This window comes from Parus major, chromosome 1A (genome assembly GCF_001522545.3).
Source record: "Parus major isolate Abel chromosome 1A, Parus_major1.1, whole genome shotgun sequence".
Taxonomy (NCBI): domain Eukaryota; kingdom Metazoa; phylum Chordata; class Aves; order Passeriformes; family Paridae; genus Parus; species Parus major.
The window spans coordinates 69,141,348-69,164,566 of NC_031773.1; the positions used below are offsets into that span (position 1 = coordinate 69,141,348).

Consider the following 23,219-nt stretch of genomic DNA (forward strand, 5'->3'; position numbering starts at 1 on the left):
ATATTTTAAGATATTTATTTATAAATAAATAGCCCAAATAAAAATCTGATATAATTACATGGATCTGATACAGAACAAGTATGTCCATGAGTATTATGAATACATACTTTAATTTTCAATGTATGATGAAGGAGCACATTAAAAGAAACCTCCAGTGACGAGGTGCCCCATGTGTCAGATATCTGAAATTTGCTCCCACTGATACCCTCAGAGATCAGAAGGTTGGCTAATTAAATTAGCTCTACTTTGGAGTGTGGACTCAGACAGAGATATTCTTTATCTAGGCAATTACACTACTCCAGTGAACCACTTTTTATTTGGTGACCTTGAGACAAATGAGGCAAAATTAAGATTTTAATTGAGCTGATCCCCCTGGCAGGGCAACTGCCTTGATGCAAGATGTCACTGAGAGATTTTCTGCTTCCCTGCAATGAAATGATTTTCCAAGACATTGGGGAACACTCCTAACCATCAGGAAATATCAGCAAACAACAGCCTTTCTTGTCAAGAAGAATATTGCTAACAAAAATATAATATATTTTCTATAAATCATCTCTCTTTTTATATGAAGATATACATTGGAGGTTGAGAGATGTAAACAGCATTGAAAGTCTAATTCATATTGATGAGGCTATTATTTCCTGGTCAAAACAGGAAAAAGAAAGACAAGAGGAGCTTTTGAGTCCCTTTCTACTTAGAAATAAAATTTCCCTACCTTTAATTCAAGGAACTATTCCAAGATGCAGAAGAAAACACACAACACACTCTTTCCTCTCTGGAATTTTCAATAAATCAGATGTGCATTTCCAGAGAACATTTTGCCAGTCAAGTTTGTAATTCTTGGTCACTTTTGGATTTGTATAAAAAGAATTAAGTCACTTGTAATGGTAAAGTTCATTCCAAAGTGCCTGGAGGAAGGAAGCTGGAAGTGAATCATTCCAAAATTACCAACATTTGTGATGGCAGTTCCTATCAGATCTGTTCAGTATTGTAAATAGATAGAAAGGAATTGAAAAAATTAAAAGCACTTTACAAGACAGGAGTGCTGGGTCACTAAAGGGATAGGAGGCACTTTACCCCCTGGAGATGGGAGTTAATTACTCAGCCAGGGACAGAAAGTGACAACTGGAAATACTTGGTTCTCTAAGGAAGTGAAAAAAAAACCCATTTCTTTTAATTAAGGAGAATGGGCTATCTGCTGGATAAGCAGGAAATTAAGTAAGTTACTGAGAGCTTGATTAAATCTGTCAGAATTGCCTGGGGTACCTCAAGAAGAGTATCTAGAAAAGCTGAATATTCCAGTATGAAAGGGCCCTCTATTGTCTTCTGCAGAGGAGGGAATACTTGAACACACCACCCTGCAAAAACAATGAAATGGAACAGAGCCATGGAACAGAAAAGGGGGAAAAAAAGAGCTTTCTAATTTAATTTTAGCCTAAGAATGTTAAGCATGTTTTTATCTTGCAGTATCTCTAATAGCCTACTTGGGATTTCATGGGTAAGAAATTTTGTTTTCATTTTACAGTAAAGAGATTAAGAATGATTTCCAATTAACTGATAGCAATAGAACTGTTCACTGAAATCTATAAACTGTATGACTGCAATAAATATCTCTGCTTATCTAACATATTTTTCCTGCAAAAGATGAGGAATTATTTGCAGAGGTGATGCACAGGCCTGTTAGAGATGCTGGTTCCACAGGAATGAGGATGGAAAATGTGAGATAAGTGACCAGTGCAGTAATGGCCTCAAATGGGAAGGGAAGCAGGGGAAGGGACACCTGAAACAGGAGGGTTTGAGCATCTGAGGCACACCTTGTGTAATGATTCACTCCTGCACACTTCACATTACATTCAGGAACCTGAAAGGAGTCTTTTACCAGGAAAAATGGAGGAAAAGCAGATACTGAGCTGCTCATCCTTTTCAGCAACTTTTTAAAAAGTCCTGCCTGACTGCATTCTCTGTAAATATCATATTATTACATTAATATCATATTATTGCTGAGTGCAGGGCCTGTTAAAGCTGGTGCTTCTGTCACTTATGGAATCCTCTGCCATAGATATACACATTCAGTGCCTGGCTTTTAGAATTTGAACAGAAATAAAAATCTGGCCATTTGGGGGGATAAAATTTTGCAAGGAATTTCCCTCTCCATTAAAGAGGGAAAATAACCTTCAGGTTTTATTCCTTAGACTAAACTTGATAGGACACATATGGGTTAGACAAAATGTTTAATGTTGCATGAAGTTTGAGTGATCATTTCATTTAATCTTCTGATGATGACATGCTATGTCATTTGTTAGCTTTGGGATACAGGAAGATTAAGACATATTTTAAAATGTCTTCTAGAAATAATGTCATCTTTTGATGTTTCAAATAATATGGGAAAAAGCCCACCTTTTGGTCATAAATGTGTTTTTTTCTGAAAAAATAGGAAATTGGGAAGGATTTCTCTTCTCAGAGTATTTGACTCAGACCTGTTCAAAATTCCCAGCATAGTGAGACACACACACAAATCCTCCCTAGTGCCATGTCATTTGTCTTTCCAGTGCTACCTCAGTGCAAAATCCCTCTGGAAACCTGAACATTTTGTGAATTTGTGTGCTGAAAACAAAGGAATAACACCAAGAGAAAAACGCCTGGTTGTTTTTTCCCATAATTAAATTAATTTCAGCAGGTAGTAGGAAATTAATCAGACCACAGAAAACTGAGAATTCTGAGATGATGTACAGCTGTGAATAATTTTGCTTAATTTTGCAGTCAAATGAGGCAAGAAGAGAGGACCTTTGACAGGAAAGGTGCAGATTCCACTGCAGATAGATGAGGAAAGCTCTGAAAATCACTGTATATAAAGAAAATTTGAAAGGCTACACCAATGAATTCTTTTAAGGAAGTCACAGTTCTATTTTGTGACCTACTCATCACCACCTGATGCCTTCATTGTTTCCCTTCCCCACTGTCATCTCTAAGATGCCTTATTTCTCCTCACTTACAAGAATCAGATAACTCTAAAAACAAAAAAGAGTATTTCTTAGTGTCAATATTTCCACAAAGCCCTTTTTACTCTAAGTAGAATTACAGGAAACATATACTGAATAGAAAACAACTACTACAGATTACTGCTTTTTGGAGACAGCCAAGGAAATTGAAGTGGAAATTTCTTTGAAGACAACATTTCTGTCTCTGCTGAGCTAAAACCGCTGCTGACTCAACACACTTGTAATTTTTATCACTTCCTGGCACGGTTAATGACCAAAATTGTGGCACAGGGAGAACCTGGAGCCTTCTGGAGGTCTGAAACTGGAGAAGGAAGGAGAGGAACTTCTCCTGCCCTGCTGTCAGCTCCTGTCAGTGTGCAGAGGAATTTCCAGAGCAGTGAGAGCCCACAGGTACCACACACCTGCCTCTGAGTGCTCTGCTGCTTTCTGCCTCTTAAAAAGGACTATGGAATAGTGCTGGGGTCTGGGATACAGAGTGTGTGCCCTTGTCTCTGATACTTAGTTATAAGATCTAGAAAAACACTGAATTTCATATCATATGAAATTCCTGAGTATGTTTTCATGGTGAAACATGAAAACAAATGTTAAAGTTAGATGAAAAAAGCTAAAAGTGTAAGTGTGTAGATTAGGAAGTTTCTTAAATCACTGGGTGAAAAAGTAGTTTAGAGAACAGGAGACAAGATGGAGGATTTAGGGTGTTGTCTCTTGTCCTTCTTCTTTCTTCTTCATCTTCTTCTCCTTGGGGTTTTTGGGTAGTAGTAGGTGATTGGGTAAAAAATGTCACAGTGCAGCACACAGGTGTTGGGTCATTGGGTCACTAATAAAAATAATTCAGTTGGCACCTGTTAATTGGGTAAATGGACATATAAAAGACCTTGAAGAGGATCTTTGTTGGCCATTTTACCCCTTCTCTATCATAGTGCACACAGCTCCTTGTACCTTGTGATGCTGATAAGAAAAAATAAACAACTGAGACAGAACAAGAGAAAAACTGCTTCCCTCTCTCAATCTTCAGTTCAAAGGGAAAAATAACCCAAATCAAAAAGTCCCTAACGAGACAGAATAGCACCCTGAGTTTCCTGTACTTGCTGAATATTTTATGCACTATTATCTGTTATTTTGTTATAGAAGGATGATATTTTAAATATTTCTTTGGTGGTTAGACTTGTTCTGTTTAATATATGTTTAGGACTCTGGAAAAAAGGCTGAAATAATCCCCTCAGATTTAGTATTTTGTTTTTACTTTGATTTTATAAGGCTACACTTGAGTTGCTACACTGACATTTAATTTTATGTGGGCACTCTTAGCAGACTTTTACCTGGATTCACGCCACCAGCCTGTACTCCTCTAATCACCAAACCACTTGGCTTGTGGAAATAAGGTTTACAGGATTTCATTAGAAACTTCCTACAGTGTCAAGTTCTCCCCAGTATACCAAAAAATCCAGAAAATGTTCTTCTAAGAACTGGATGACTTGCTTTAAAATATGGCAGACAGTACAATCAATTATGTGATTTAAACTAAGAGAAAATGGGAGAGTAGAAAGCAAGAACACTTAAAGACAAGCCTGCTGTGGGATATCTCCTGTCCTGTTAAGCTGTTTGTTACCTAGTTTGGGGATGGAAAGTCTTATTTTTGCATTTTTTATTCTATATTTTTATTATATATATATATTTTATATTATTTCTGCATTATTTCTTCCCTTGAAAAGTATCCAGCTGCTCACATGATTGCCAGTCTTTTCATCTTTATCTATCTCAACTTTCATGACACATATTCAGAAGAACAGCTTAGAAGAACGTGAACACATGAATTTATGGCATTTTTTCTGTTTTGTTTCCCTGCTGCAGGTAATGACAGCAGTGCAGTGTTATTTGGCTTGTTCCTCTTGAACTCAGCCAGCACTGGGGAGTTCTTTTTGGGAAGCTGTCACCAGCAGAGATGCTCAGCAAAAACCTTCTCACAGCAAACTGCTTTAATCACCGTGCTTTCCACAACAATTTTATTCACTGTGAGTCAGCACTGAGTGCAACCAAACACTGATGTGGATTATTAACTAATTCATTAATTATGGAATTAATATAACCAAAGCTGCTCTTGATGAGAACAGAAATAATTCAGAGGATTTCTTCCTGTTAGAGGACAGACATACCTAACACTCTTTTCACATATTCAGTTCTTTCCCAGGAGACACATTTGCTTTGATGTCTGAAAAAACGGCTTGACATCATTCACAGAAAAATGAAGTTATGACTCCTGTAGTAGCTTCCAAGGTAGCCTGTAACTTCACAAAACAGCTATCTCTTCATATGTTGCAGTCAATAGTAATTAGACAAAGTCTGAAATGCTTAGGAAAGAAACCAGAGTACTTCATCCACTGTAATTTTCCTGTTTGCCCTGAGGAGAATCTTTTTATTTGTTTCTGGCCAGCAGAGATTTTGTAGTTCCAGGAGCAGTCATTCCACCTATTTCCTTACACTCTTGATTTATTTCAACAAATAAATGAAAACCTCAGCAACTAACCATCATCATTTTAAAAATGGGAAAAAAAAGTAATCCAAAATAATCAATAAACCGAGTAAGAAACTGTGAGGACAGAATGGACAATCTCTTTAACACCTCAGAAAACTCTTCCAAGTTCCTGCTCCTAACACTTGGTCACCTCAAATCACAGCCAGATCTTCTCTAGCCAAATTTTACATTGTGCTTTAAATGTGAGAAATTAAAGTTGTGGTTACATTATTTGTGAAAAGAGAAACCACGCCAGGTCCCAGAAATACCACAACCAAGCAGCACCCTGAAATTGTTCATTGTTAATTCAGCACAGGAACTGATTAAACCCTGCAGCCACAGGGACTGAAGTCACAACATTTACATTTTCAATTCAACATTTACAATTGAACATCTTCACCATCCAAAGCAGCCCAAGCTGCTCCTGTGCTGCAGCAGGAGAATGAAGGCTGCTCACAGAGCTCGAGCAAGAGGCACAGCGCTTATTCCAGAGGAAAACACTCCCAGGGCACCAAAAGCTTCCTCCACTCGTGTTTTTGGGATCTGGAGGGGTCATTCAAGGCCAGATCTCCTCTCCCCAGTAATTACAAGTGTGCCAGTGTGACCCACTGAGTGAGGAAGGTATTGATGGATGACAACAACAGGATTAACATCCCATTTTTGTGGGAGGAAGGAAAGCGCGCAGCGGGGCCGCGAGCGCGGCGCCCACGCCAAACCAAGGTCAGGACACTGACACGATTCAGAGGTGTCAGCAGCACCCCAGCACCACGGGATTCCTGCCAGCAGCACCTTCTTCAGTGCCAACCATCAACAGCAAAGCCAGGTGTTGGTTGGTAACTCAGAGTTTCAGGCATTAAGGAGTGGCTGGCTGGGCAAAGACGCTGCCTGGAGCAATTATGATCGTTCCTTCCTCAGGATGGTTTCTACCAACAGACTTTATCAGCAAAGACTAAAATCCAGCATGGTTGCAGAGCTCTCAAAGGCAATTGAGAGTCATTAAATAATGTGCTTTTACTTGTATTATTTAGGCCACAGACGTTTACTCCGAGCTACTCTATTGAAATCCCAAAATCTGTGGTTTGCAACTGCTTTTTAAATATAAAAACAGGGAAAAAAAGCCATGGCTGAAATTCTTTTCAGTGGTTTATCACTTTGTGTCTTCACAAATTCATCCTCTTGCTAATTCACTTATCTTTGACCCTCAGCCCTTGGTGCTTTATTCCCAGCACCAGAAGCAGTTCTGCAGCACCACTGCAAGGTTTCAGCTGCAATGATAAAGATCCAGCAGTTAAAGTTTCTACAAGCAGTATTTCAGAGGAGCTACTTCTTCACTCCATAACATGTGTGTGTATCACAGCACGTGGCCAATGGCCAATCTCTCCTCAAAGGAACAGATAAAACCAGTGACATTTAAACTGTCCTGCTCCAGCTTCCTGTTCCTGTAGGTTTTTTTCCCTTTAAAAACTTCATTGGTTAGCCTTCCCCCTTCCTGCCAGTGCACAACAGCATTGATTTACAATGGTTTGATATAAATTCTTTCCTTCTAAACATGCACCCTATTCAACCCATCCTCCTACACAGACTTAACCGATCCTCTGATCTTTTATTTTGCAATCATGTAATTGGATGTGCAATCTTCTGTAAGATCTCAGTTTTAGCTGAATAGACAGTCTTATAAACACCTTTTCAAAAGTGGATACTGACCTTGAGGTGAGGCTGAAGGGAGCAGCAAATCCAGGAAGGAGATGCGAAAGAGAAAGAGTTAGAGTTTGTGAAAACAGAGTCCAGAGATAAAGCAGTTCAAGAATAAAGGACAAAACAAGCAGATATAAATCAGGTAATGACACACAGACACACACAATCATTCACAAACACAGAGCTGCATGTTTTATAGACATCTAAAAAAAAAAATAAGAGAAAAAAGGACTTTTAGATTAGATTACACCATTTCAACTAGAGGCAACTTTCTGTAGAGAAAATGATCTCCAATACTTAAAAGTTCTTGGAAAAAGAAAATAAGCCATCTTACAAGAAAACTCTGGATTTACATCACATCATTAGCAAGTACTCTTCTTCCAGAATTCTAATGAACATTTTGAAAATACAGAGTTTGACAATCTGAGATGAAACCTATTGTCTTCCTTTACAACATCATCTAAGGGCTTATTTTCTCTCCATGAGCAAGACAAGCAATTTTTTCACTTTTCCTGCAGATGATCCCAACTTGTCTAAAGGGACTGAACAGAAAGGAGAAAAACCCCAACCTCTGAGTAAAGTCCTCGAGACCTGAAGACTTGTCAAAGCTAAAAGCTCATCTTTCTTAATTTTGACACTGAAGTCACCCCATCCAAAGAGAAACAAAAAAATCAGCTGCCTCTTCTTCCTGCCACATCATCCTCCTGTACCAGGTGCAATCTAAAAACAATAATGACCAAACAGGTAATTTTTGACAGTTCTCTCCAACATTGTTCAACAGCAGAACTGACCAAGACAAAATGCTGGAGTCCCCTGTAGAGCAGGAGGTCCCATAGGTTCATTATTGCTTTTTTTCCCAAATGTCTCCTGTATCTTTCATAGGCATCTGCTGTCAATTTCACTGATAACAGCAAGGTAAGGCACCAAGGAGCCATAAATACACATCTTTTCAATCTGGTTTTAAATTTCATGCTTTTTCAGTCAATAGAAGAGAGGCAAAGGAAATGTCCTTCTGTCCAAAGTAGCAATTTGGATTTTACAACCTTTGTTGTACTTCTCCCATGGCAAAATTTCACTCTACAAAGGAAGGATACAGGCTGGATAAAAATATTTCTATAGGACAGGCTAACTGCTGTATTCTTTATTACTCTTGGTATATGGAGGCATGTAAATGAAATTTGAAGTCCTTATTTATGGCATCAATTTTACTACCAACCGTGCAGGGTGTTGAATTTGTACAAGCAGCTGTTGTTGGTCTGTAACAGATTAACCAGTGCAAAGGTACTTTTCTTTGGCTTCTGAACCAGCATTCCTCAAATCCAGCTCTTCAAGGACAGCTGTTGTAAAGGCTTTATTATTTGGGGATTTGGGGAAAGATGAGACTTGTAAAATGCAAATACCACATCTCAGCGTTTGATCTTGAAGTAACTTATAAGGTTCCAAAAGCCTTGGTTAATTCATAAAGAAAAATGTGTAAGTAACAATTCTGACTGAAATCCAAGACTGCAAACAGATTTAACAAGAGGAAAAAAAAAATGTGAAAATAAAAAATTGGTTAAATATGGGAATAAATATGTTAAGGGGAAAAATGTAGGACTTCTCATTTTGTGTTCTGGGGATCCTTTGGTTGTGTTGTAATGATGTGATATTGTTCCTTCAGTTTAACAGTGAAAAACATACAGGCCACAACTCAGAACAGCCCAGGGGGGTTTAAATGAACCATACAGTTCTTCCAGCTGCTGTTAAAGGTAGCATCTTTTGCTGGCACAGGATGAAGGCAGTACAGTATGTACAGCACTATGCTGAGGTCACTTGCAATTTTCTGGGTGATACTGAAGTATTATTTAACCAGCTGCATGGGTTTTAAACAGAATAATTATTGCTACATCTCCCTTTTGTTGTGGAATAATTCCTTCTTCCAAAGAAAAATACATTTTGTGTAATTGCTGGCCCCTTTTCCAAGCTTTTGTTACAGAAGTATTTTCCAGAAGTGTGGATTTTTAGAATTACCATAATATTTACCCAAACAAAAATAAGGACTATGTGTGAAAGCACATTTAAATTAGAAAATAAAGCTCTGTAAGTGTGTTATGACTCCAACTAAAAGCAAGGCAGACACCTGCAAGTGTCAGCTCCTGGGAGGTAAATGGAGATCTGCCATGGGCTGGGGCTGGAGCTCATGGGCTACATCAGTGAAACTGAACAGGAGCACAGCAGGCAGCAGCCCCAAGCAAGCAGGACACACCACACATGCTGGTCACAGAGCAGAATCACAACTTCTACTTGCACCTTTCCCTTCCAGCAAGAGCACAACTGCAGCATTCCTCCCAAAATCCAGCCCCAGCAACACTCACAGGGACAGCAGAGCCAGGTAATGCCAGCTGGCAGGCTCACAGAAACACACTCTCCTTGAAAATACATCTCCTGAACTTTAAAGCTTGACTTGAATCTGATCACTGGGTGAGGATCAAAAAAAACCTTAAGCATTTTAATTAAGAAATCTGTATTTTAACCAAAGCTGTTGGTTATTCCAGCTACAATTTTTTTCCACACACTTGTGTATTATAGGGAGTGGAATGAGCCTGCTGCATTTGTCTGAGATGTGCTTAGGATGGAGTTTATGTAATGGTTTTCAGTCAATTTTTGAATTCCCCTTGTCTGCCAGTGAGTGATTGTGTGTATTTATTACTCTGTCACTCCTTCAAAGCAATCTGACAGGGAACAACAGGCATTTGATCCTCCTTGTGTCTGTCAGAGCAGAAAGGCTATTTGTGTTTACCCCTTTGGAAATGTTCTCTTGATACAAAGGATGATGGCTGGTCTCTTTTCTAGCTTGGTATTTAGAGGGCTAGGGAAGAGATGGAAGGCAGAGACAGAAGGTTTGTGTATGCATCATGCACACATGTATGCATGGGCCTAAGAGCACAAACCCAGCCACAGATGGCCACAATGGAGCACTAAAATTCCTATTTCACTGGCAATTACTGCATGTTCCCTTTGTTCTTTCTGTACTCCTAGACACTGCCAGGACCTGACACCTTTATTTTTACTGTATCAGTTGTATAAAAGACAGTTTTGGTGGGGTTTTTTCTGCTCCTTTCACAGGAGGTTGTGAGTATGGTTGAGTTGAGTGAAATAAAGCTACAGAACAGCTTTTGAAAGGATGTAATAAAGGCAGGTAACAATGAAACTGAAATGCAGACTAGGCTCATTATTTACCTGATGCACTTTCTCCTCACGTTTATAATTATTTTAATTAGATCACAGCTCGTACACTCTGCTGATCTAACAGCTGGATTAGGAGACATCTGCTAAATAAAATCCATTATTGTTACAATGTAAGGCAGATGACAACTCCTACACTCTTCACAGATAATAGACATGAGAGGGAGTGCTGGAAAGCCACCTTGATTTAATGATAAAAACAAGCACTACAGAAAATGTGGAGGAAAAGAAGCCTTGAAGAAAGCTGACAATCAGTGCTTCTCATTTCTGGCATTCCTCTAGTGCAGGGTCCTTCCTGGAGGGTGCAAGGTCAGACCCTCAGTCTCAGATCAGCAGACAAACCATGTTTTGAGCCAGCCCAGTGCTGAAGTTTGCCAATTTGCTGGTGTGCTCTCAGTGCCATGGAATCCATGGAATCTCTGTGCAGGACAGGGTAGGACAGTCCTGGGCTGCTGGGACAGGGAGGGAACACCAGGTGTGGGTGGCAGCTCCTCCATCCCCACTGCTCACCACACCTGGGGCTCTCTGACCTTCTGTTTTAGAACTGCAATATCACAAATTGCAGCTTCTCCCAAAACACAGGAGGAGGGAAAGAATGGGAAATAAAGGAGAGCTAAATAAAGAACAAATCCAAGGTGGGGATGGACTGAGGAGTCACCATAAAATCACTGTGGTGGGGTTTTTATCTGCTGCTCTCTACAGATGGATTTGCAATTACTGGCAGTGTCTCTGTGTCTCTTTTCCTCCTTATAAGTAGGTTTCAAAAGCAATTAGTGAGTCTGACTCTGCTCCTAAGGCCCTTTAACAAGGCTGATTCCAGGGGGCAAAAGTCAGCACACTTTCAGGTGTCTGCAGTTAAATACCTGTAAACAAATGTGCCTGCATTTTTTATTCCTATCTGCTCCAAGAAGTCATGTTCATATGAAATGCTTTTTGTTTTCCCCCTGTGAAACTTGATAGGGGACTTGAGGTGAAATGCTGATCTTGTATACAGCAAGGCTGAGAAGAAAGAAATTACTTCTTCCTTTCCTAGCTTGGAAATGATGAAAATCTTAATATTCAACAGATCTGTGTGCTCAGAGGTGGAGCTGGACTAACTGTGGGCCTGATCACTTCTTTCCATTACAAAACCCTGTCCTCACTTGCTGCCAAATGTTCAAAAGTTGTGCTGCTATTTCCCATGACAGGTTCAACCTAACTGGGGATTTTGGGGAAGAATTTCAGCTGTGTCCTTCACAAGAGGCAGCACTTTTATGGAAAAAGTTTGTTCATATATGGTTAAAAATTGTATTGTTTCACATAAAATGCGAATTAAAATTATAAAGCAATCTTCATTTCAGAATATCTTAAGTTTTGAGTGATTCACCTTAGAATTTTAACGTTCACTTAAGCTACAGATTTTTGAAGTGGATGAAAAACACAACAGATTCTGCCTTGTAATAATGCCATGCAACTATAAGATAAATATATTTGATTTGCTGTTATGTTTTATGGCAGCAAAATGGATTGAAGTCTTTTAAAATAATATTTTAAAATAATATTAAATTGTTTCAGGTTTCCCAATGCCTGAATCAGAGTTCAGTTTATTTTTGGAGGACTATAATCAGTTAAGACAATACAGAATTACAGCTATACCATCTCTCAAGGTTAACTTTAGCAGTGATGATTATGACTTTTTAAACACCTTTCTTTAAATTTGACAACATATCTTTAAATTATTAATATGCCTTGATGTGGTTCTTGCTTAGGAATGCTCTAAAAAACTATGTAAAAACTCACAGAAACAACAAACTTGAAAACCAAAGACAATTATTCCAAGATTTGAGTAGCAGTTTGAAAGTATTTCAGCTTCAAACTGCTGACTTAACTTAGGGCATAATTTACTAGTACAGTTTCCTTTACACTATTCTAGGAAACTGTAAAGCTGATGGAAAATACAGCTAATTTCTCTCTCCTTCTATCCTTCACAGAACACTACACAAATATATCTGTCTCAAAGACAGACAAAATGGGATGCTGCATTCTGCTGTTCACATTTTTCAGCATTTTTCATTTCTCATTTTTGAGATCTCCCAATGTTTTTTTTAATCTTTTATTTACTGTTGAGAAGAAATATTTAAGATGAGAGGTATACCTTTTGGCTTCTACAAATCAAAAGTTGGAAGGCTTCTTGAAAAGGGCATCCTTAAATTCTTTTCAGGGAAGCTCTCTAAATTCTCTTTCTTAAAATAGCCACTAATTCCAGCTGTCCTAAACAGGACTGCTGGTATTCCACAGCTGAGTGCTGTCTTCCTTTGCTCCCAAAGGACAGTTTCCTTCAGGAAAAAAGCCCTGTGTCCTCACAAGACCTACCTGTCTTATATAGTGAGTGTGGCAAATGAAAATCAATTTTCAGCCTGCAGCTGAACCAGGAGTTCCATGTGTACTCACTCAGTGCTGGCTTCTGCAGACACAGACACAGATATTCTTCATCCACCTCCAGAGTACAGAGCCAGCTCTGATTTGCTTTCCAACAGAGCTTTCTACAAACTACTCTGAAGGTTGTGATGGCCATGTCCCAGATAAGGAGCATTACCTTTTGTTTGTTTGTTATTACAGGATTGTCATCACAATAAAACTCAATAATAAGTCAGTACTGACCTCTGTCAATGACACCTTTTAGAGCACTTGGAGAACACTGGGTTTTAGCTGGCTCAGGCAGAACTGGTAGCAAGAGATTAGGACCAAAGGTAAAACACAGCAGGAGAATTGGGATTAACTAGCTTCTGTAGGGTTGGAATCAGGGAGAGCAGCAGGCAGGCTCCTCTGGAGTGGTCACAAGCAGCCTGACGAGCAGGTCCTGTCTGGGCTGGGGAGAAGCAGCGTGGCAGCAGCCCCACACAGCAGCAGCAGCATGGCCACATTCCAGCCCAGAGGAGGACACAGCAGCCTGGAGGACACTCACTTTCCCAGGAGGTCCCACACAAACCCCCCCAGGTGCACCTGGCAGGGAGGGGGCAGCTTGGGGGAGCTGTGATTCCTGACAAACACCCCCACAAAACCAAACAGAACCACACAGCTCGGGGCAGCCGTGGGACAGGGGAGGGAACAGCAAGGGAGGAAACAGAACACAGAGTGAAAAGTTACAGAGAGACAGGAGGTTATGGAATGGCAATACAAAAAGCAAACAGTTAGTTACAAAGGAAGTGAATAACCAGACAGTTACACCACCACCTCAGGGGACAGGAACAAAACCTATGGGGCTGCTCACCCACAGAAGAAATGTGGAATCAGAGCCCACCTTCCCAAAAGAAAAAGCAAAATCCTCCCCCCAGAGAATATATATACCAATGAGCTCGTGCTTTCAAGCTTGTGTTGACTTTATATTTTAGAACTTTTGCATAGCATGCACAATACTTAACACTTTTTTTTTAGTATCTTTCATCTGAAAAGTGATGTCTCCCACTCAGTAACTGCTACTGAAGCGTGGAAGCATTTCCCTTCTTGTTAACTTCAGCACAAGGCAGCTTTGCCTGCACTGAAAAGGTTAAAAGAACAGTTTTCTGCTTTTAATTTCATCTTCCTCTCCCTACTGTCTTTTTCTGTGTCCCTCTGTGCCCACCTCCCCAGCAGGTGACACATCTCTTGTGTGGATGAAAGTGTGGTGCCACCTCCTGCCCCTGCCAGCACACGGTGCAGCTGTCCCAGAGAGCTGGCAAAAGGGAAATCCACAGGGAAGGGAGACTCTCTTTGGAAAAATCCCATTTGTTTCAGTACCCTGAGTCTCTGGATGTCACCTCTCACCTTGCTGCAGTGGAACACTGACTGTCCATGTCAGGCACAGCAATATTTGCTGTTCAGATCACTGACAATTGCTTCTGCAGGCACTAAAGCTCCTCTTTGCACAAGAGTTTGATCAGCTGGAGAAGCAGTAGAAGTCAAGATAATTTCTAGCTTGCTCTGCATGGACCACAGCTTAGGAAAGATTTTAAAAGAGAATATTGCCTATTTTTATTCTCCTGGAAACCAAGACTCTTCTAGCTCTAAAACACGAATTTAACATGCCTGGATATACAGGTTCAGCCATGAAAGAATATTTTATAAACAAGCATTGTAGATAAAAAGAGGACCAACCTATATGTGAAACAGGCATGATGAAGTCTCTGCTTTGTGCAAAAACTCACAAGAAGAAAGCAAGCTTTCAGGGAATAATTGTTTGGGGGAGCAGTTAAAAACAACTAAGGTCAAAGAGAAATTCCAACAATTATTCAGAAAAAGAGAAATCACCAGTCAAAACCTCACCATAAAGTATCTGGAAGTTTCTATTTCCTTCTCCAGTGATGTGTTTAAATTACAGTTCTGCCTGAAAAATCACTTCAGGTGTTGATAACCTGGCTAATTCACCACACTAACAGATTAGATCTTTAGATCATGAAGACTTTTTCCATTTCCACTCATGAATAGTTTTAGATTTTTCTCCTCCCCTTGATTTATTCAGCTGCTGGCAGCCACACAATAACAAAAGCAGTCTTTTCTTTATATGGTCAAAATACCTATTCTAATTACTAGAAATAAAACATATTCTGTCTTACCTCAGTGCTGGTAGAAAAGATAAGTTGAAATGAGATGAGGACCACTCAATTTTTTGTAAGACAGAAGATCAAGTGGTGAGAAGGAATGGATAAAAATGAATAGTCAAAGTATTTCCCAAATTGTTATGGAATTTGGGGGGTTTTATGCTTTCATTGTAAGACTTTAATCTGTGACTGAAACATCAAGAAACTACAAACAGGACAAACAAGAACTGCTTTGTAGATGTCTTGAAATGCATTTTTTCCAAGGAAAAACTTGCTTTCTAACTCCTTGAAGATGGTGCAATCATTTCTATCTATAAAAGAGGAGACTCATCCTAATTTCTCTTCCTTGTTATTTTTCCTTTGTAGACTATAAATTTCTTTGTTTATAGGACACTTGTGTCTACTCATTTTTTGAAGCTGCAAGTCAAATCATTATTAGTTCCTAATGCTAATGTAATAAAAAAGTCAGCTTGCATTAAAAGCATCTGTGAGAGAATTCTCTTCCTGCCATTTCAATCTCCTCTAGGAATCAGGCTGAGGAAGGATGCATATTTCTGATTTTCTTTTCCAAAACAGTAGTTACTTCTCCACAAAGAAAAAAAAAAACACATTAAGGCACTATGAATGTATTTCTTTGTTATCTTCTATGTTATTTCTGATAGAAGTAAGAGAATAGCTTGTACCTGTTCCCTGGCCAACTTGCCTGCCCTAAAGAGGATGACATGGGGGATGTCCCACCTTCCCCAACAGGACTGAAAAAAACTCACACAGATGAATGACTTGTAGCTTTACTCAACAATAGCAGCCTGAATCTTCTGCTGATTACATTAGGTACCAACAGGCTGAATAATGCATCACTTAGGAGAAAAGGGAAGACATTTAAAAAGAATATATCCTCACTTCTGGGTGTTTGAGCTTATGTCATAGGTACAAAGAATTTTGGTTAAAGAAAACTAACAGGGAGTGGCTTACAGTCACAAAGAGAGAAGAAGCCCAGCTGGCAAGCTGAAATGTTCCAGAGCTCTGTACATTTCAGGGAAAAGAGAATGGATTCCTTAGAAAAGAGTTTTTCAAATCATTCAGAGGAGCCCATAATTTGACAATCAGCAAGCCATGAAAAATAGCCACTGATTGCAGAACCTGAAATGTTCTCCACTTAGCTGCCCTAGTCCTCCTGAGACTAAATTGTATAGTTAAATAGTGAAAAGACAGGAATTAGAAAGACTATTCTGGCACAAGGCAAATGGGAATAACCAAATTTCCATTTTGCTGCTCCAAGTTAGTGATTTTTTTCATTGGGAATGGTAAAGTAAACAAAAAACCCCAAACAGGTATTACTGCCCAGAAATTTGCCCTTGGCCCACTGCAAGATGAGAAAATGACAGAACACAGAATCTAATTCAGGTCTTTCCCAAGATCTTTTACTTATATTTGTGATACAAATATGGAATCATAATTAATTATTATTTTCCCTTGGGACATTACAGTTTTGATTCTCCTGGCTCCAAGAGAAAGATGGAAAATGTTGAAAAGTGCTGAATGAAGTTTTGCTTGGACAAAAGCAAATCTGCTCATCAGGCTTGACTTGGGCCAAAGTTAACTGTGTCCCTACCAGTAACTGTATTATGAAGCCACTTGTCAGAAGAATCTGAGTAATTAGTATCAGAAGTGCTGAAAAGGCATTTTTCTTATTTGTTTTTGTGAAAGCAATGCTTTCACAATTGTATCAATTATTTATTGTATCAAAATATTATTGTATCATAATATTTATTGTATCAAAATTTATTGTATCAAAACAACGAACTGCTTTACAAACACACCAAAATTTCAGCAGCTTTTCCTCCCCTCTCCCTTCCCTTCCAGCTTTGCCTTTCTAGCTCTACCTACATCAGCACTATTTTTGAGTCAACAGGGAAGAAAAAGCACATGGTAAGACACCCTTTTCCTAACAATAACAGCAAAGGACCAAAGACAGAAAAACTCTAAACAGACTTTCCCAAAACAGACACTTGAAGGTTTTTAAGACAAGAAAAACCACTGATATTTAACGACCAGAAAAACGACCGATATTTAACATTAATTACATCTTTTGGTCCTCTTCTAAGGACTTGACAGCACTCTCACCTTTCCAGTTCTGCTATCTTCTTGTCCTTGTCATTCTTCTCGTTTTCCATCTCCTTGAGGATGTCCAGGAGCCGATCCACCTCGGCCTGTGCCTTGCCGGACTCCTGGCGGTACCGCGCCACGTCGCGCTCCAGCTGCTGCGTGTGCTCGCTCAGCTCGGGGCTGGCCCTCGCCTCCAGGGCTGCCTCGTGAGCCTGCCACAAACAGGTCCAACAGAAAACACACCTCAGTCACCTCCAGCTGTTCTACAGCTGCTCTTTACCTGTGATGCTGTCACAATTCCGGGATGCTGGCCAGGCACCTATATCAAAATGGCGAGATTGGTTTAATTATTGCACAGCCCGTGCTGGTTTTAAGTGTGGGGAAATACTGTGCAGGAAAATAAAAAATGAAAACAAATTTAGTTGGTTTTTTTTGTTTGTTTTTTTTTTAATTAAGCCTAAAAGAAATACGTGATTTTTAATCTGAAACAGAATCAAGAAAGAAACAGAAATGGGAGAAAAAAGTTTAACTTCTTTGGAAGAAAAAAAAACAATTAAAACAAGTGTGAGTGTAAAAGGTCCTAAAATACACTTTTAAAACGGTGATAGGACAATAGATTCAGTTATTTAAGGTATTTTAACCTGTATATCCTAGAAGAAGAAATCACAGGTTAATGGCCTGATCAATATGCAAAGTGTCAGAGCTTGGCACAGATGGTGCTGATGTGCTCAACCCTTGGCAGTTCTGTGAGAGCTGGGTTAATGAGTACAGCTAACTGCTGAAATTAGCTTTGCTTACTTATCTAGGAAATACATTTTCCACATCAGGCTGTTGGGACAAACCTGGACTGAGGATGACACGGTCCCAATGCAGAGATTGTTTGGGGAGGTTTTTCAATGGTTTGGTTTGTTACAAAAATCACTAATTTATTAGTAAACCTACTTCAGAAGTTCCCAGTGTTGTAAGAGACAGGAGGAATGCAGTATTCATGCTGGAAGTTAAACCAGCAGACTAAGGACTGTCCTTTTCCTCTCACCCTGCCCCTCTGCTCTTGAGGGCAGGGTGAGAGAAAAAGGATCTTGCTCTCAAATTGAACTGCAATTTGATATCAATTAAAGCTATTTCAGAATTGCTCCAGTGAATAGCAAGTTTGATGGAGCTGTTCTGCTGATCAGGATTGCCTGCAGAACCCAAGGCCTTGCTCTTCTCAAAACAAACCCACAGCAGAAAATAAGACTACAGACTGTTCTTCCCTCTGTGTGCAGCTGTGGAAAGTTGTTTTACAAGCTGCCAACCTTCTGCTCCAAAGCACACTAAGTCTAGATCTGATAGAATAGGACTCTGTTGCTTTTAAAGGTAATTGGAGAGAACTGCAGCAGTAAAAAACTCAGGGCAGAAAGCTGCTGCTTCCAAAGAACCAAACAGCAAAATTACATTTGGCTAAATCTGTTTAGTTATTCAGTAAAATAAGACTGGAGGAAAATATCCATTCGTTGACCCCAACATTTTTTGCCTTGAAGTGTCTAGTTTTTAATTAGTGTATTTAAAGCCAAGGCCACATTCTAGCAGAATCCAGGAGACTCCTGGAGCAGAATATTCTGGGGCTGTGGAACGTCTTGATGCCTGTTTTTAATGGGACTGACCTTGTTCCAGGGCCTTAGCCCTGCAGCTCTTGTCTGAGGGTCTAAGCTGTTGTGGCTGTTATTTTTAAAAAGAATTAGAAAAAGCTGATTGAGCTGGACAGTATTTTATCCTAGAACAAAATGCCTGGCACTCCCCAGGTCTCCCAGGGAGATGTCAGTGAGAGTGCCCAATAACCAAAACTGGTGCAAGAGTGGAGCCCTTTCCTCAGGTAATTTATATATATTTATATTAATATAATAATTAAATATTTAGCAATATTTAGGAGGCTCCTGATTCTGAGTGACTTTCCAGTCAAACCCTGACCCTCCAGAGCCACTGACCTGCAGGACTGCAAACCCTGTCCAGGGCTGAGGCTGCCCCAAGCACAGCCCCGTCAGCCTGGAGGCTTTGGGAAGCTTTTTGGGGTTAGGGATGTCACTGCTTCCAGATTCCTCACTGCCCCAGAAGCACAAATCCCACAGCCTTGGAAGGAAGGGGCTCTCCAGAGCGAGTGGAAGTGTAATTCATGCCCTGCCAAGAGGATGCAGGCTCCAGAGGATGTGGCAACAGTGAGAGTGACAAGTGTGTCAGCTCCCTGAGCACCAGGGGACACACTCGACTTTGGAAGGAGCCTTGGTGGCTGTTTCTGAAATGCTTTTTTGGGATTTCCAGCCTGCAGGAAATCTGAAATACTCGATTTCATTTCCTTTTCAACTACACCTTCAATTTCAAACAAACCCCTGCAATCCTTCCTTCCCAAAGAGAGGGAATTGGGAATACTGTTTTTGGGGGCACCTACACATCATCTGTATTCTTCTGAGGGACATTGTGTATAAAGTCTGGATTTCACCAGACAGAGCCTGAGTTCTTCTGTACTGGATTTAGATATGTCTCCAACATCTCAAAGTGTTTGTTTTAACAAATACTCCTCCAGGCTCCTTAAAGTCGTCCAAAATACATGATCAGATTATCAAGAAACTTCTTTTAAAAGAAAGCAAAGTTAGGCTGTTAGCCTGGCTTGTTAAACTCACTAATTCAAAAGAAGTTCTAAGACCTAATGCAATCTGACTGTCAGAACAGCCCTGATTTATTTTACTCTGCTAATAAAAGCATCTCCACAACAACCCAAGAGACTCTGTTGAGAAGAGGAAATAAATTTTCCTTTCTAGAGAATTAGCCAGCAAGTCAGAGTGTCTGGTTCTTATAGAAGCAAAGGGCTATTTACAGGACATAAATTCTGAGTTAAGACACAGAACACATGTTATTTGTATATAATGCACACAAGTTTGGATACTTCCACCTAACACAAAGTGATGTGCTGTAAACTGGAGACCACTTCCTGCACTGAGTTACTGAGTGATTTTGGTCCATTCTAAAATCCTACAGGATCTAAAATCCTACAGGATTCATTTCTTGTGTAAGGGAGAAAACCAATGCATTTAGAGGTTTGCCACAAACTCACATCAAGATCTGGAACAGATGAAATTGGCTGCCTTCCCAATGCAACACTGTGCAAAATAATTCATCTTGGTTTTTTTTTTTCCTTTAACCAAAAAGCTAAACACAAATAATGAATTCCTATATTCTCAGAAAAAAAACCCCAAAACCTCACATACAACTTGCCCCACCCATCAAAGGTGTACAGAGATTCCAAAATCAGTAGTAATTTCATTTTTGAAGCAGAATCAACATCCAAAATGACAAATGCACCGAGAGTTTCTCCTGTATTAAGATACTATAAGAGTATTTCAGTAAGTTTGACTTTCATCTCTGCCTGACAGTCTTTGCAAATCTGCTGTCTTTCAATACAATTACAATACAGTTACAAACAAATGTGATAATGTATAAAAGAAGTGGGATAAAAATTAAATCAATTTATCAATTTTAATATAAATATTAATTTAATTTATTATAAATAATTTGATATTAAAATTTAAATAAAGAAATAATTTAAATTAATAAATAATTTAATATCAATTAATTTCTCAATTAAATCAAAAGCAGCTTGCTGAGGGTGAAGGGAACACTGCACTTTCTCATCTCCACGGGCCATTGAGTTTAGCTGATTAGAGGTTATTTAAACCCTTCAGCTGTCACTCCTGAGCCTGTCTTTAGCTCTCTGTGCTCCTGCTGTTTGTGGCATCAATCAGGTGAATTTGTGAGCACAGCCAAGCCTGCACCTTTCATTCAGCACCGATCTGTGTGAGAAAAAGTCACATTTTAGCTGGGAAGCAGCACCTCCTTAAGCTCTGCTTTTATTAGCAAAGCTCATCTGATCAGTCCTAATCATTGCCAGTGTGAATTCAGTTTCAAATTCAAAGTGGTTCAGCACGGGGAATAGTTTAAGTTTACAGCTCTGGATATGCTGTCCCAGTTCTTAAGAGGGACTATAAACTCAGAGGTGGTTTAACAGCTTTCCTGCTTGTTTCTGCTTTCCTGCCCTTAGCCATCATTTCCCATCTGGAATGTGCAAAGTGATGGGGTGACTGCTGCAGGTACCTGGAGAGCACAAGAAAGAGGGATTGTTCCTGAAATATAGAAATGTGCTCTAACTTCTATTGCTTCCACAGAAAATCAGCTGACAAAGCCAAACTCTACAACTAAAACAAAGATGACCAATGTTTCATAGAAATAACCAATATTTACAGATGGGGAGGAATGGAAGACAAAACACATTAAAAAGAATTTTCTAAGTTGATATTTCTCGTGCCAAAAACCTCTCTTTAAAGAGGTAAGATAATCTTACACAGCTTAAACTGTGGCAGAGACAGGGAACATAACAATAGCACAGATCTAACTGAGAGGTTCTAAAATGTAAATAAAAATTCCAAACATTATGACCAAGACTCCAAATCAATATGCCTGAAATATTAACTAAATCAAACAGCAAATAACTCACAGCAAACACTTTCTACTTTTACCTATGAATTGAGACAGTAAATTCACTTTAACATTTCACATACAAATGTTGCCAAGAACTTTTGGCCATGAAGTAAAAGTTCCCAAGAATCTGAAATCCCATTTTAATCCACCCTCCTACCTCCAAGGGTGCCTCATGTCTCCTAAAAATAGTAAATGCACACACAAATACAAAAATATATTACAATTATTTACTGCAAAAGACAAACACTTTACCCACCTTCTGTACTTTTCCTACCACAGAAATTCAACTGATAAAACATCTGTGCTGTGTTCTATTGGGCCTTTATGAGTTCTAACAGAATTGTAAATTTTAAAAACAACCAGACTTTCTCCTCCTTTATTTCCAAGGCTCTACACAACCCAAACTGCACAAAACCCACTTTTTGGAAAGGCTGTAATGGAAGTAAAAGGCTCAAGAAATTCTCTGATGTGCTGTGTAAACTTGAGTGTGTCACAGAGAGTTATTTGCTGTCTTTTTGCCATCTCTACATGGCTAATCTTTGTTAATGGAAATGCAAATTTTGGACACTGAATAAGCAAGTGTTCAGTTGGAATCAATTCATAAACAAATTATTTTCTTTATGAAGGACCATAAAGACAGGAAGACACCTCAAGAGAGGCAATTTCCATTACTTAAAAAAAAAAATGGAAATTTTTAAAATAAATTCCATTAAAAAATGGAAAAGTGATCTCTTCAGAGAGATACAAGTTCCCACAGATGTCATTAAACATTAACAATTTGCTCTGTTTGGGTTTACCCCAGCACAGAATGTGCAAAATCAGGAGGGAAATGCCCACAGGACATTTCTCTTTGTGAGGGAATTTTAATGCCTGACCTGGCTCCTCTGAGCTGGTCCTTACTCACCTGCCCAGGGCTGGCACTGTTTTACAGAACCAAGTCATCAACACACATTTAGTGCCACTTTTTGGATATTCAGTGTATGTGGTGTTTGTTCTGAACTGCAACATGACATTAAAAGAAATAATTCCCCAGTTTTCTTTCTGTCATGCTAATCACAATTAATCACTTCTTAACACCACCAGTGGGAAATGAGGATGCATTATCATACCTGTTGTGCAGGGGGAAAAGCAGAATGTAAATGTATCCTGCCTTATACACAGTGCTTTCTTACTATTTAAAAAGTATTTTATCCTCTAATTCCTCTAGATGATTATCATCTTTATCACATTTTTGTGGCTCAATCTTGGAGCATTTGTCATGCAATATTGAAAACATCAAAACTCCAGCAGACAATAATTTAGTTATTAAATTCTACACAAATGACCTCCCAAGGAAAAAATGAGAAAGACCACACTGTGTGACACTGGCCATTTCCTAAATTTTGAATGTTTATTTTATTTTAAATGACTGTTATCTTCACAAGTTTCTCTGAGAGGAGTAGATCAGGTAAATTTAATTTAATTTATTTTTTTTTTAGGTACAGGAAGATCAGGGAAAAGAAAACCTGTCCAACTTTCTGCTGCATGAGATGATGCTGACATTGTCATCCTCAGGATGGAACATTAAAAACCATCACAGAACAGTGGGGTGGTTTGGGTTGGAAGGGTCCTTAAAGATCA

The 23,219-nt window shown here is 39.2% G+C and overlaps 1 protein-coding gene across 5 annotated transcripts in view; it reads right to left on the bottom strand.

The window, feature by feature from the left end:
* The window catches only part of ERC1 (ELKS/RAB6-interacting/CAST family member 1), a 284,117-nt gene that overhangs the window by 146,415 nt on the left and 114,483 nt on the right, over nucleotides 1–23,219 (bottom strand). For 3 of the 5 annotated variants that reach the window (XM_015627633.3, XM_015627634.2, XM_015627638.3), the window contains 2 exons: nucleotides 17,112–17,305; nucleotides 7,216–7,227 (listed from right to left, as the gene is read on the bottom strand). In XM_015627633.3, coding sequence (XP_015483119.1) covers nucleotides 7,216–7,227; nucleotides 17,112–17,305 — 206 coding nt within the window. The remainder of the gene's footprint in view (nucleotides 1–7,215; nucleotides 7,228–17,111; nucleotides 17,306–23,219) is intronic. The other 2 variants (XM_015627636.3, XM_015627635.3) reach the window with 1 other exon arrangement.